This window comes from Scyliorhinus torazame, chromosome 3, assembly GCF_047496885.1.
Source record: "Scyliorhinus torazame isolate Kashiwa2021f chromosome 3, sScyTor2.1, whole genome shotgun sequence".
Classification (NCBI taxonomy): domain Eukaryota; kingdom Metazoa; phylum Chordata; class Chondrichthyes; order Carcharhiniformes; family Scyliorhinidae; genus Scyliorhinus; species Scyliorhinus torazame.
The window spans coordinates 234,360,656-234,374,769 of NC_092709.1; the positions used below are offsets into that span (position 1 = coordinate 234,360,656).

Consider the following 14,114-nt stretch of genomic DNA (forward strand, 5'->3'; position numbering starts at 1 on the left):
GTCCAGCGGCCAACCCCCCAGGCCGTCACCCACCTCCACGCTGGTCGGCGTAAACCTGGAGCACAGGTTGACGCCGATTAAAAGGAGGTTTGATTTACGTCGACGTGACCCGTCATCACGTCGACGGGACTTCGGCCCATCCGGACGGGAGAATATCGGGAGGCCCAAAATCGACTGCCTTGCGCCCACCCGTGCCATTCTCCGAGGTCTGCGACGCCATTGACGCCCCGCCAACTTTTCTCCCTTCGGAGACTTCGGCGGGGGCGGAATTCACGGCGGCCAACGGCCATTCTCCGACCCTCTGGGTGGGTCGGAGAATGGCGCCCCAGGTTCTGACGCTAAACTCGTGGCGGGCGGCGATTTGACACCAAATCGCAATTCTCCCATCACCGCGACAGTAGTGTCAATGTGGTCCGGAATGCACCTAAACACCGTCTGCATATCATTAGCGGGCCTGACCCGTTACTCTCCGGGGCCTCCGCGATTCTCCGCCTCCTCAAACTGGGAATCAAAATAAAATAAATCAACTTCACCACTTTGAGTTGATTTCAGTCAAATTGCATTTGCACTGTTCTCTACGTGTTAACACAAAGTGGTGGTTGTTAATTTTTAATACAAAAGTTACGTGTTTCAAAAGGGGCTTGTTTGTCCTTCTCATCCAAATGACAATGCAATTCATCACTTAGTAAAAAGCTGTTTGTAAAGCAATAATCGAAGAATTTGGATAAAATGAGAAACTCCACACTGCTTGGGATGAAGTTCCTGATGTCACTCGTGTCCTGGTTTTTAATGCACTATAGTGTAGTAATTAGAGAACAGCTCTTCTCCCTTTTCTATGTCTCTAAGTGCCACAAGAACCACACATCGCAAAGGCCTGCAATACAAAACAAATGGAAATCTTGAGGTTCAGAAACAGATGAAACATTTAAATTGCGAGCACCACAAAGCACCGCAGAAGTGTATGTGCAGTAGGAAGCTAATTCAATTCATTCTGACTGTGCTTGCTCTATTTTGTCTGGGTTTTTTAAATCTTTCTCTATTTCTTTTAATGCTTGTCTTCAAGTGCTTATCCAATGATGGAGTTGGCTTAAATAATAAATAATAACATATTCCCTATTGTAAACATTTTGCAGGAAAAAAAAATTATTCCAACCTACCTCTTTATGCTCTAAAACTAGAACAAAGAACAAAGAAAAGTACAGCACAGGAACAGGCCCTTCAGCCCTCCAAGCCTGCACCGACCATACTGCCCATCTAAACTAAAATCTTCTCCACTTCCGGAGTCCGTATCCCTCTATTCCCATCCTGGAAGACTAATCCAAGATTTGTACCCATGTTACTGATTCACCAATCAATGGAAATAATCTTTCACTATTTACACCCTGAAACCCTTCACAATTCTAACACTTCAATTATGTCTTCCTGTAACATTTTCTATTACAGTGAATAAAATCCTAGGTTTTCAAGACTTCCCTCATGATTATACCCACTCATTCCAACATATTTATATTAAATCCATGTTAATCTTTTTCCCATGGTTCCAATATTATTTCTTTATCAAGAAATCTAGTGTTCCAACAATGCTTCAGTATATTGTACAAATTGATCGTCAACACCATATTTTTGTATTCATGAAGCCCAGAGTCCCATTAGCACTTCTGTGGCCTTTTCTGTTTACACGTCAGCTTTTAAAAGTTATGTATTTTCTGTATTGGATTTCTATGTTCTTCCATTCCACTGGCAATAGCACTATTTAGGATACATTTTACATAAAATGTACTACTTTGACCTTTATTTTTGGTTGAATTGGATTTGCCATATATTTGTCCGCTTTGCTGGCTTGTCTAGGTTCTCCTGTAGTTTTCAAAGTCCCTTAATTTGGTACTATGAACAAACATTCATATCGTTCTCTCCATACCCAGGCCCAAATCATTTATGTATTGGAGAATAACAGAAGTCTCAATACAGAACACTGGGCTATAGCAGTAGCACTAACTCGATGTCCATTTGCTCCAACTCTTTATTCTTTTATCCATGCCATTACTTTAGCTTTAATAGAACACCACCGATGTTTGCAACAATTATATTCAAAACCTATTTGAAAGTCTAAGTATGTCACACCCAATGCATTCCCTTTGTCCATCCAACAGGTAATTTAGTTGAGGAATTTGATGGAGTCAAGTGTGATCTGTCCTTTACAATCTTAAGTTGCCTGCCGGTAAGATTCTTACTAATATCGTTTTCTATTCTAGCAGTTCTCCTACATTGGCAGCTCCCACATGGACATTATGACTGGTTCCTATCTTGCACAATCTTTTCTAACTTTTGTGATATGTCCTTCCTTTGGCACCTGGAAGACAACAAAACACCTGGAACTGAAAGTTTGGACTGCAAAAGATTATGTCAGCCCCTCTAAATACTGTCGCTATTGCATTTCCAGTTGTGCATTCGAAGCTCCAAAATTTGAGACATCTGTAGTTTGTTAATGCCATTGATATTTATTTTTTGTCTTTGCTCATGTCCTCCAGAAGAGGCTAAAGTTTCAAATCAGTTTGATATCTAAGGCCTAATTCTCTGGCCGTTCGCTGGTGGTGGGATCCTCTGCTCCGGTGGGCAGCACACCCCCGCTCACCGGCGTGGGGTGGCTTCAATGGGGATTCTCATTGACAGCGGCGGGAGGAGAGAATCCCACAGTGGGTTGATGGGCCGAATAGCCTCCTTCTGCACTGTCGGGATTGCTTTTTTTTGTTGTTATTTACAGCACAGAAGGCTATTCGGCCCATCATGTCCGCACTAGCTCCCAAAAGAGCTACCCAGCTAGTCCCATTCTCTATTCCTATCTCCTTAACACTCTAAATTAATCACTTTCAAAGAAGTACCAAGCTCTCTTTTGAAACCTCCTGTGGAACCCTCCTCTGCCACTCTCCCAGGCAGTGCATTCCAAATCATAACAACTCTGAGTAAAGAAGTTTCTCCTCATCTCACTCCTAACTCCCTTGCTGACCATCTTGAAATTGTGACCCCCTAGTCACTGACATATCAACTAGTAGAAACAGAATATCCTTGTTTAGCCTGACAAAACTGTACAGAATCTTGAACACCTCAATAAGGTGCTCCAAGGAGAACAAGCCCAACTTCTCCAATCTTTCCTTGTATCTAAAATTCCTCATTCCTGGTATCTTTCTAGTAATCTCATCTGCATTTCTTCAGGGTTTTAACATCCTTCCTTAAATAAGGTGCCCCAAACTGAACACAATACTCCAAATGTGGTCTGACCAATGATCTGTAGAGGTGTAGCATCACTTCCTTGGTTTTATACTCTATGCCTCCATTTATAAACCCAAGGATACTGTAAGCCCTGTTAACAACTATTTCAACTTGTCCGGCCACCTTCAGAGAATTATGCACTTGAGCCCCAAGGTCCCTCTGCTCCTGTACTCCCTTTGAAGTTGTACCATTGAGCCTATATTGTCTCCCATATTTCTTTTACCAAAATGCATTATTTCATCTTTCGCTGAATTTACGTTCATCTGCCAGGTGTCTGCCCATTTGGCCAACTTGTCAATGTCCCTCCTGAAGTCACTCAGCGTCATCCTCCCAATTCACTATTCTCCCTAGCTTAATATCATCTGCAAATTTAGAGATTTTGCAATCAACACCCATCTCTAAATCATTTATATAAATTAGAAAAAACAGTGAGCCCTGGGTAACACCACTTTCAACTCGTCTACAGTCTGAGAAATGCCCATCTATACATACCCTCTGTTTCCTATCTCTTTGCCAACTTCTAATCCATGCTGCCAAGGACCCATCGATCCCAAACATTTTTAATTTGCTCCCAACCTGCCATGTGGCACCGTATCAAATGCTTTCTGAAAGTCCAAATATACAGACTGCATCCACGGCACTACCTTTGTCCACTGTCTGTCATCAAATAACTCATTTGTCAGACATGATCTGCCCCTGACAAAGTCATGTTGACTGTCTAGTATTAACTAAGTGTATACTTATCTCACCAGTAATATGGCCTCCATCAGTTTTCCCATTGTTAATGTCAAGCTGATTGGATTCTATGAAAATGCACATTCTGAAATCTTGCCATAGCTTCTCACAGCCTTGCTTGAATTTTAAGACTACACTCCTTATTTAAAACTCCTCCATTAGAGAATATTGTTTCTCTCTTTATCTATCTCCAGTAACTTTCCCATGTGAAATGTTTTATTTCATTAAGTGTGCAAGTTGTGCAGTTGCATTTTGCACCATGTCACTGTCCTGTGAGACGTTTTGGCTGTGTTATTAAATATGGTACCAAATAATACTCATTAAATGGCGCAGTGGTTAGCACTGGGACTACGGCGCTGAGGACCCGGGTTCGGATCCCGGCCCTGGGTCACTGTCCGTGTGGAGTTTGCACATTCTCCCCGTGTCTGCGTGGGTTTCACCCCCACAACCCAAAACATGTGCAGGTTAGGTGGATTGGCCACACTAAATTGCCACTTAATTTGAAAAAAAATAATAATTGGGTACTCTAAATTTATTTTAAAAAATAATATCCATTAAATACTTTGTGTATAAATGACTAACAATTGGTGTCACATATTTCATCTATTAAGTTTGAACTACCACTTCTATACTGTATATGCAATCACTGTCGAAATTTATCTTAACTGAAGAAGGTTTGGACAGATATTTGTAAAGCTCTCCATCCAATGCATTTTGATGCTGCTTTTTGATGGCAAAATAGTAAATGATAGTTCAAATTCCAATTGGAACCAACCTTTCTGCAATATGACCATAGTTAACATTTGGAATATACTGACGGAGCTCTACAGGAAATGTTGCAGGAACATCAAACTCCTGATAACATACATTAGCTGCTTTCTCTGAAACAAAACAATATATAGGATTAGTTTTTATTTAAACACACTAATGAGATCTGCAGATTTTTTCCCGTTAATTTTCTGAATGCTTATTTTTATTATAGTACCTGAAATTCCTAGTTGCTGCTAGCTTTCAAATTCTGGGATAATCCACAATTATTAGTAAGGCTTTTTGTGTCATTTCATTGATCTTGTGGCATGTGGTACATACTTCTGGAAGTCCACTCCTGAATGTTGTATTGATTTCTCTGTCATCTCCACAGCCTCTGACAGAGATTGTGCACTTTTTAAATATGTTACCATTATATGGCGCTCCATCAAAGTTATCACCATGGTTTGTTTCCTTTCAAATATTTCTATATGTGCTAGCTCTTTAACTGAGTTTTCCAGGGGATCTCTGACCGTCCACATTTGAATTCTTCTTCACATCAATAACCTCCTGCCTTAATCATCTATTTTATCTGGCAGCAGAGGCATTCTCCTCAGTAAACCTTTAAGATCCTGAGGTGAGGGCAGCACGGTGGCGCAGTGGTTAGCACTGCTGCCTCACAGAGCTGAGGTCCCAGGTTCGACCTCGGCTCTGGGTCACTGTCCCTGTAGAGCTTGCACATTCTCCCCGTGTCTGTGTGGATCTCACCCCCACAACTGAAAGATGTGCAGGGTAGGTGGATTGGCCATGCTAAATTGCCCCTTAGTTGGAAAAAATGAATTGGGTACTCTACATTTATTAAAAAAAGACCCTGAGGCGTATTGGACTGGATGGATGTGGAGTGGATCATAGATCATAGAATTTACAGTGCAGAAGGAGGCCATCAAGTCTGCACCGGCTCTTGGAAAGAGCACCCTACCCAAGGTCAACACTTCCACCCTATCCCCATAACCCAGTAACCCCACCCAACATTAACGGCAATTTTGGACACTTAGGGCAATTTATCATGACCAATCCACCTAACCTGCACATCTTTGGACTGTGGGGGGAAACCGGAGCACCCGGAGGAAACCCACGCACACACGGGGAGAATGTGCAGACTCCGCACAGACAGTGACCCAAGCCGGAATCAATCTGGGACCCTGGAGCTGTGAAGCAAATGTGCTATCCACAATGCTACCGTGCTACCGACTTGTCAGAGAATCTAGAACTAGGGGTCACTGTTTAAAAATAAGGGATTGCTCATTTAAGTTCATCAGATATAAGAGCAGAATTAAGCCCATCCAGCTTGCTCCACCGTTCTATCATGACTGATATGTTCCTTATCTGCTACCTACAATGCCACAGACCAAGAGCTGGATTGCAAAATCAGCCAGAGCATCTCCTCCCTAGAACACATCACCTAGGAGCAGGAGTGGGCAATTTAGCCTTCCGAGCCTAAACACCTTCAATGTCCAACAGGTTTTTTTCAAATCACTATCTTTCGGAGCACTGCTCCTTCCTCAGGTTCACCTAAAGCTGGTGTTTTGAAACAAACCTGCTGTACTTTAACCTGGTGTTGTAAGACTTCTTACTGTGCTCACCCCAGTCCAACGCCGGCATCTCCACATCATGACCTTCAGTGTGATCATGGCTGATCCAATTCTGGCCTCAACTCCACTGTCCTGCCCGTTCTCCATAACCCTTCAACCCATTACCAATTAAAAATCTGTGTAACTCCTCCTTAAATGTACTCACTGTCCCAGCATCCACCGCACTCTGGGGTCGCAAATTCCACAGATTCATAACTCTTTGGGAGAAGTAGTTTCACCTCAAATCTGTTTTAAGTTTGCTACCGCTTAATCTAAGATTCTGACCTCTTATTTTAGAATGCCCCACAAGAGGGAGCATCAGCTCCATGTCTACTTTATCCATACCTTTTAGCATCTTGTATTCCTCGATTTGATCTCCCCTCATTCTTCTAAACTCTAGAGAGTATAGGCCTAAACTGTTCAATCTCTCCTCATATGACAAACCCATCATCTCTGGAATCAATCTAGTGAACCTCCTCTGAACTGTCTCCAATGTCACTACATCTTTCCTCAAATAAGGAGACAGAGATGAGAATTTTTTCCCCCTTAAGAGGCCTGTGCGTCTCTGGAACGCTCTCCTTCAAAAGGCAGTGCAGAGCAGTCTTTGAATATTTTTAAGGCAGAGATAGTAAGGGGTGAAAGGTTATCGAGAATAGGCAGGAATGTGGAGTTGAGGTCACAATCTGATCATAGAATCATAGAATTTATAGTGCAGAAGGAGGCCATTCGCCCATCGAGTCTACACCCGCCCTTGGAAAGAGCAGCCTACCCAAACACACACCTCCACCCTATCCCATAATCCCATCTAACCTTTTTGGACACTAAGGGCAATTTAGCATAGCCAATCCACCTAACCTGCACATCTTTGGAGTTTTAAAAAATTTGATTCCAATTTGTTTGGTTACCTGGAACGTTAGAGGTTTGAATGGCCCAGTGAAGAGGGCATTTGCCCATCTAAAGAAGTTAAACTTCGATGCTGTTAATTTACAGGTGACCCACTTCCGTGCCAGGGATCAGACCAGGCTGCACAGGGGGTCAGCTGGGAAATGTTTTCATTCAATGGCAGGGCCAGGGGTATGGAGATTCTAATGAATAAAATAGTTCAGTTTTCCTCCTCTCAGATTGTAGCTGACCCCAATGGTCAATATGCTGTTGTTTGTGGCTCCCTGTTGAACACCCCGGTAGTCATGGCTGTTAAGTAATGGGTTAAGAGACATTGCAATTAGTTGTCTCATTTAGTATCTATTAATTGACACTGATATGTAAAGGGACTTCAGGTGGCCTCTGTCAGGTGATGGATGGTTACAGTTTTGTGCAAAGTCTGTTGGAATGAAATAAATGTGTTTGTGAAAAAGGAACAGAACTTTAGACTCTTCATATCACAGCAACTAAAACATCTAACAATTGGTAGCAGAGGATGGTTGCTGTGTAAATATGAGGGGTTGAAAGATACAACTTTTCCAGATCAAACCAAGGAGTGAGTGAGAAAAGAAAAAAAAAGGGACATATGGCTGAACCGAGGATAGAGATGGCTGGATATGACTGTCCTCCCTTATTTTCTGAAAGGGAATCGTACAACCAATGGAGAAGTGCAGTAGTTATGTGGACTATGGTAACTGCTTTGGGAAAGAGAAAACAAGGTATGGCATTGGCTCTTTCTCTACCATATGGCAGTAAAATCCGAAACAAAGTGCTTTCTGAGCTGGAATTGGAAGAGTTAGACTCAGAAGAAGGTCTGGAGACCTTATTACATTATATGGATAAGATTTATAAGAAAGATGACTTGTTAAGTGCGTATTGTCATGATATTCAAACACACACATCATGATAGACACACCAACAGACAAATCAGAACACACAACACCACAACCAATAACAGAAAGATATAAAAGCACAGACACGACCCCTGGTGGTCAGTAAGAGCTGCAGAGGAGAACCAGGACACAGCTATTGCCAAAGACACTCAGGGAGACAGCACGTGCAGAGTATCCAGAACGAACTGTATTATAAGAGTTATAATAAAATAGAGTTGTACCACATACAACTGTGTTGGCTCATCTGTGCACCAGAGCACCCAACACCACACGTATGAAGCATGGTCGGATTTTGATAAGTTCCGGAAAATGGAGGATATCTCCATGGAAGACTATATAATGGAATTTGGCAGACTGTATAAAAGGCTGCAGAAACACAACCTGGAATTTCCACAGTCTGTGTTGGCCTTTAAATTACTTGACTGTGCTAGAGTGAGCAACATGGATAGGCTCCTGGTTTTGACAGGAGTTCAGTTTACTGATAAGGATACCTTATTCGAACAGATGACAAAAGCTTTCCAAAAGTTTCTGGGGAAACATTTGATTCCGATGGCTCTGATGACCCAAATAGGTCAGCCTGCAATAAGGCAGAATATGGAAGATACACTACTAACAGGATGGCAAAATCGTATGGCTACGAACAGGGCTCAAGACTATAGAAGGAGACCGAGACAAGGAAATTATGAAGACAGAAACCCAGTTAGAACCTACATTAAGAAGATGAACCCCAGAAATGCACGGGGCATGATAAATCAATGTTTTCGATGTGACTCTCAATACCATTATGCTTTCAACTGTCCAACTCGTTATGATAGAGTGTTTGAAGCAACACATGACACGGAAGAGTCAGAAGAGGAAAAAGATAGTGACCAGAAAGAAGGCATTGTCCTATTGACAAGCAGTTTTACACCGGTAATGAGGGTGTTGGTTGCAGAATCCTTCAACTGTGCTGTATTGGACAGTGGCTGCACATCTACTGTGTGTGGAATTGACTGGTTAAAATGTTACCTGGACTCTTTGAATACTGAAAATCGTAACAAGGTTAAGGAATTTGAAAGTTCCACAAGTTTCAGGTTTGGGGATGATAATACTCTGAAGTCGCTGAAAAGAGTGGTGATCCCTTGCAATATTGCCGGAGTGAATCATTTCATTAGCACGGATGTTGTATCAAGTGAGATACCTTTGCTTCTGAGCAGACCGTCGATGAAGAAAGCACACATGAAACTGGATATGGAACAGGATAAGGCAACAGTTTTTGGAAAGATGGTGGACTTACAATTTACAAGTCGGGACACTATTGTATTCCATTACTGACAAATTATATTTCAAGTAGAGTGGTTAAGGATGTGTTAATGGCAGTTGAAAATGGGACTTTAGCTGCTAAAAAGCTTGTGGTATTAAAACTGCATAGGCAATTTGCACATCCGTCTCCTCGGAGGCTGAAAAATGTATTAAAGGATGCAGGGGTAAGGGATGACGACTATACTAAACTGATAGAACAGGTTAGTGACCGCTGTGAAGTTTGTAGGAAGTACAGAAGGACACCAGCACGACCGATAGTAACCCTACCTTTGGCCAGGGATTTTAACGACATTGTGGCCATGGACCTTAAGATCTGGGATAAAGCAAATAATATATTTATTTTGCATTTTGTAGATTTAGCAACCAGATTTAGTCAATCAACGATTGTACGAAGTAAAGAAAAGAGAGTAATTCTGGATCAAATCGTGGAAAAATGGATAGAGACAGGAATGGGTCCACCGGCAAAATTCCTTACGGACAATGGGGGAGAATTTGCTAATGATGAGTTTAGGGATATGTGTGAAAACATGAATATCAGAGTTATGAATACAGCTGCAGAAAGCCCATTTAGTAATGGTGTCTGTGAAAAAAATCATGCTGTCATCGATGACATGCTTCGGAAAATTTTGGCAGATCGACCAAATTGCAGGCTAAATTCAGCTTTAGCATGGGCAGTACATGCAAAGAATTCATTGCAGATTGTTGGGGGCTATAGTCCTTATCAATTAGTGTTTTGTAGAAATCCTAAAATTCCGTCCATTTTGGATGACCAGCCTCCAATTAGCTCTGGTTTTGCTGAACATTTAAATGCATTACATAGCAGTAGAAAAGCTTTTTTGGAAGCAGAAGTCTCTGAAAGAATTCGCAGAGCTTTAAGACATAACGTACGGCCATCAGAAGAAAAGCTTTTTTGGAAGCAGAAGTCTCTGAAAGAATTCGCAGAGCTTTAAGACATAACGTACGGCCATCAGATGCCATTTTTCAGCAAGGAGGCATGGTATACTATAAGAGAGACAATTCTAATGAATGGAAAGGCCCAGGGAGGATCATAGGCATAGATGGCAAAACAATTATTTTGCAACATGGTAATCAAACTGTTAAGGTACATTCATCAAGGATAATGGGTACAGATTACAAATTTTCAAATTTAGACCGAGCAGACAGACATGACGAGGAATCAGAATCATCTGGTAAACATGTGTTACAGAACTATGAGGACCAATTAGCTGATATAGACAGGGGTTCTGTGGAGGAACACAACACTTCTGATGAATTAGAACAGGCCATTTTTCCGAAAGGGCAACTGCCAAAAGTTGGTAAAAAAGTGACATACTTGCCTGAAGGGTCTAGTCAATGGAAGGATGCAACTGTTATTAGTAGAGCAGGGAAGGCCACTGGAAAGTATAAACATTGGTTGAATGTACAGCATTCAGGGGAAGGAGTCAAGAGAATGGATTGGGAAACGAAGTTCAAAAATGGAGGGCACAGAAACGCAATGCCAGTTCAGATAGTACATCGGATAGTGAACAGGTCCGCAGGAAAAAGTTGAGAACTATTGAAAGGACATCCCACAGCAGAAGGGAAAGGTCAAGCAGTAGCAGTACAGAACGAGATACCAGGCGGGAGAGGGGGCGTAGTTTGTCAAGATCTCGGAACATGAGTAAGACTACGAATACTAATAGGAGTAGAAGCCCACATGCACGTGAGATTTTGGTGGCTTCAAATAAATTAGATGAAAAAGTTATTAAAGAAGCTAAACAGCAAGAATTGCATAGTTGGAGTGAATTTGGGGTATACACGGAAGTACCGGATAGGGGACAAAGAGCTCTATCCCACAGATGGATTTGCATGGAAAAGGTTCTTCCGGATGGAACTTATAAGGCAAAGGCGAGGCTTGAGGCAAGGGGATTTGAAGAAAACTTAGAAGATCAGGATTTAAGGGTAGATTCACCTACAGCAGGAAAGGTTATTTTAAAGATCTTCTTGGCTCTATTAGCCACAAAGGCATGTGAATGCAAACCTATAGATATAAAAGCTGCCTTTTTGCAGGGGCATCAGCTTCAGAGAGACATTTTTCTCCGTCCTCCTAAAGATGCAGCTAACACAGAAGGGGTATTCTGGAAGTTGAACAAATGTGTATATGGATTAAATGATGCATCTGGTATTTTTCGGTAAGGTCAGTTTTATTAAAGTTAGGCTGTTGCCAGTTGAAAGCAGATCCTGCAATGTTTTACTGGCACTATAAAGGAAATCTTTCTGGCATTTTTATGATGCATGTCGATGATTTTTTTGTGGGGTGGGGCTAGTGATTTTGAAGCTATTGTGATCTCTGGTTTGAGGAAAGAATTCAGGGTTGGAAGTCAGGCTACCGGTGCATTTAAATATATTGGACTGGAAATTGGACAAACTAAGTTAGGGGCAACTTTACGTCAGCAATTTTATTTGGAAAGCATCACCCCAATAGCAATTAGTCGTGGCCGAGTTTCACAAAAAGACGCAATGTTTTCAAAGATAGAAAAAGAGCAACTACGAAGTTTAATTGGGCAACTGAACTGGTTAGGTAGACAGACTAGACCGGACGTGAGTTTTGATGTCTTAGAGTTGAGTACAAAAATGAATGATCCCAAAGTGGAAGACATAATAAGAGCAAATAAAGCATTGGCCAAACTAAAAATGCAGGAGTGTGTTTTGAAGTTCCCGGTTTTAGGTGACCGTAAGCACTTGAAACTCATAGTTTATAGTGATGCGTCCTACGCAAATTTATGTGATGGGGTTTTATAATTTTCCTTTTGGGGAACAATGGTAAATGTTGCCCGCTTGAGTGGGAAACAAAGAAAATAAGGAGAGTGGTAAAAAGCACTTTGGCTGCTGAGACGTTAAGCCTTGTAGAGGTGGTGGATATGGCTTTTTATATAAGTATGATATTGACAGAAATTTTGGGATTAGGGGATTTGGGTAATATACCTATTGACTGTCACATTGACAAATCCCTGTGGGAAAATGTGCACTCTACAAAAAATATCAATGAAAAGAGTTTACGGATAGACATCGCAAGTTTGAAGCAGATGTTGGACAGGGGGGAAATAACAAAAATTAAATGGGTCGACAGGAGCTATCAACTGTCAGACTGTTTTACGAAGAGGGGCGAGTTCACAGAAACCTTTGGATATTGTTAATGAAGGGCACTTGTTTCTGTTACTGTGTTTTTTTTCTTTCTCGTCCAAACAAAAAAAAAAAGGGGAGGGAAATCATGTGTGTGTTTTTGAGTTTCTTGAAATTTTGTTTTCACTTAATTATTTTTTTTCTCCAAGGAAGGGGAGACTGTTAAGTAATGGGTTAAGGGACATTGCAATTAGTTGTCTCATTTATGTTAAGTATCCATTAATTGACACTGATATGTAAAGGGACTTCAGGTGGCCTCTGTCAGGTGATGTATAGTTAGAGTTTTGTGCGAAGGCTGTTGGAATGAAATAAGTGTGTGTTTGTGAAAAAGGAACAGAACTTTAGACTCTTCATATCACAGCAACTAAAACGTCTAACAATGGCTAATATTTATGCCTCCAACTGGAATAATATGAATTTTATTAACTCACTGCTGGCTTTCCTCCCCAACCTCGACTCACGCCAGCTTATTTTAGGTGGGGACCTGAATAGCGTTTTGGACCCTGGATTGGATCGTTCTAAATCTAAATCTCTTGTTCCATCTGGGAAAACCAGGGCTTTGTCTTCTTTATGACAGATGTGGGGTGTGGATCTTAGGTGCTTGTTTTGCAGCCAAACAATAGAGATTTCTCTTTTTTTTCACATGTCCACCATGCATATTCAAGGTTGATGAATTCCATTTGAGAGGTGGATCACCTGTACTCGCTTGATCCTACTCCGAAGCTATTGGCAAGTAGGGAAAAAAATTACAGACCCAGTTCGAGCTATTGTCGACCAGCAGGGCGGTACTACAGTTACAACACTCCAATGGTACTTTTTATGAGTACGAGGAGAAGGCCAGTCGTCTTCTGGCTCACCATCTCAAATGTCAAGTGGCCTGCCATGGGATCACTCAGATACTCAATTCGGGAGGCAACCTTGTGTCCGCCCCTCCCCAGGTCAATACGGCTTTTAAATCCTTTGACCATGAATTCTATAGATCGGAGCCCTCTGCAGACATATGGGTCAAGTCCAACTTTATGGACAGTCTACCCATCCCAATGGTTGAGGTGGATAAGAACAGTGAGTTGGACTCTCTGTTACGTCCCAACGAGATTTTAAAATGTATCGGGCTGATGCAGTCTGACAAGGTACCTGGTCCGGATGGCTTTCCAATTGAATTTTACAAGAAATTCTCAGAGCAGCTAGTACCTTTATTATTGGACATGTTCAATGATTCCCTAACCTGGGGGCGCTGCCTCCGACTCTCACTCAAGTCTCTATTTCCCTGCTTCTTAAGAGGGACAAGGACCTGACAGAGTGTGGCTCATACCATCCTACCTCATTTATGAATGCGGACGTTGAGCTGCTTATTAAGATGTTGGCACTCCGGTTGGAGCCTTGTCTCCCAAATATCATTTTGGAAGGTCAACCGGCTTTGTGAAAAGCCAACAATTGTCGGCCATTATACATCGCT

General features: G+C 41.8%; 1 protein-coding gene across 3 annotated transcripts in view; it reads right to left on the reverse strand.

The window, feature by feature from the left end:
* Window positions 1-542: 542 nt before the first annotated feature.
* The window catches only part of setd9 (SET domain containing 9), a 36,779-nt gene continuing 23,207 nt past the window's right edge, over window positions 543-14,114 (reverse strand). For 2 of the 3 annotated variants that reach the window (XM_072497001.1, XM_072497003.1), the window contains exons 5-6: window positions 4,778-4,883; window positions 543-874 (exon numbers count right to left, since the gene is read on the reverse strand). In XM_072497001.1, coding sequence (XP_072353102.1) covers window positions 787-874; window positions 4,778-4,883 — 194 coding nt within the window. In that variant the 3' untranslated portion in view covers window positions 543-786. The remainder of the gene's footprint in view (window positions 875-4,777; window positions 4,884-14,114) is intronic. The other variant, XM_072497002.1, reaches the window with a different exon arrangement.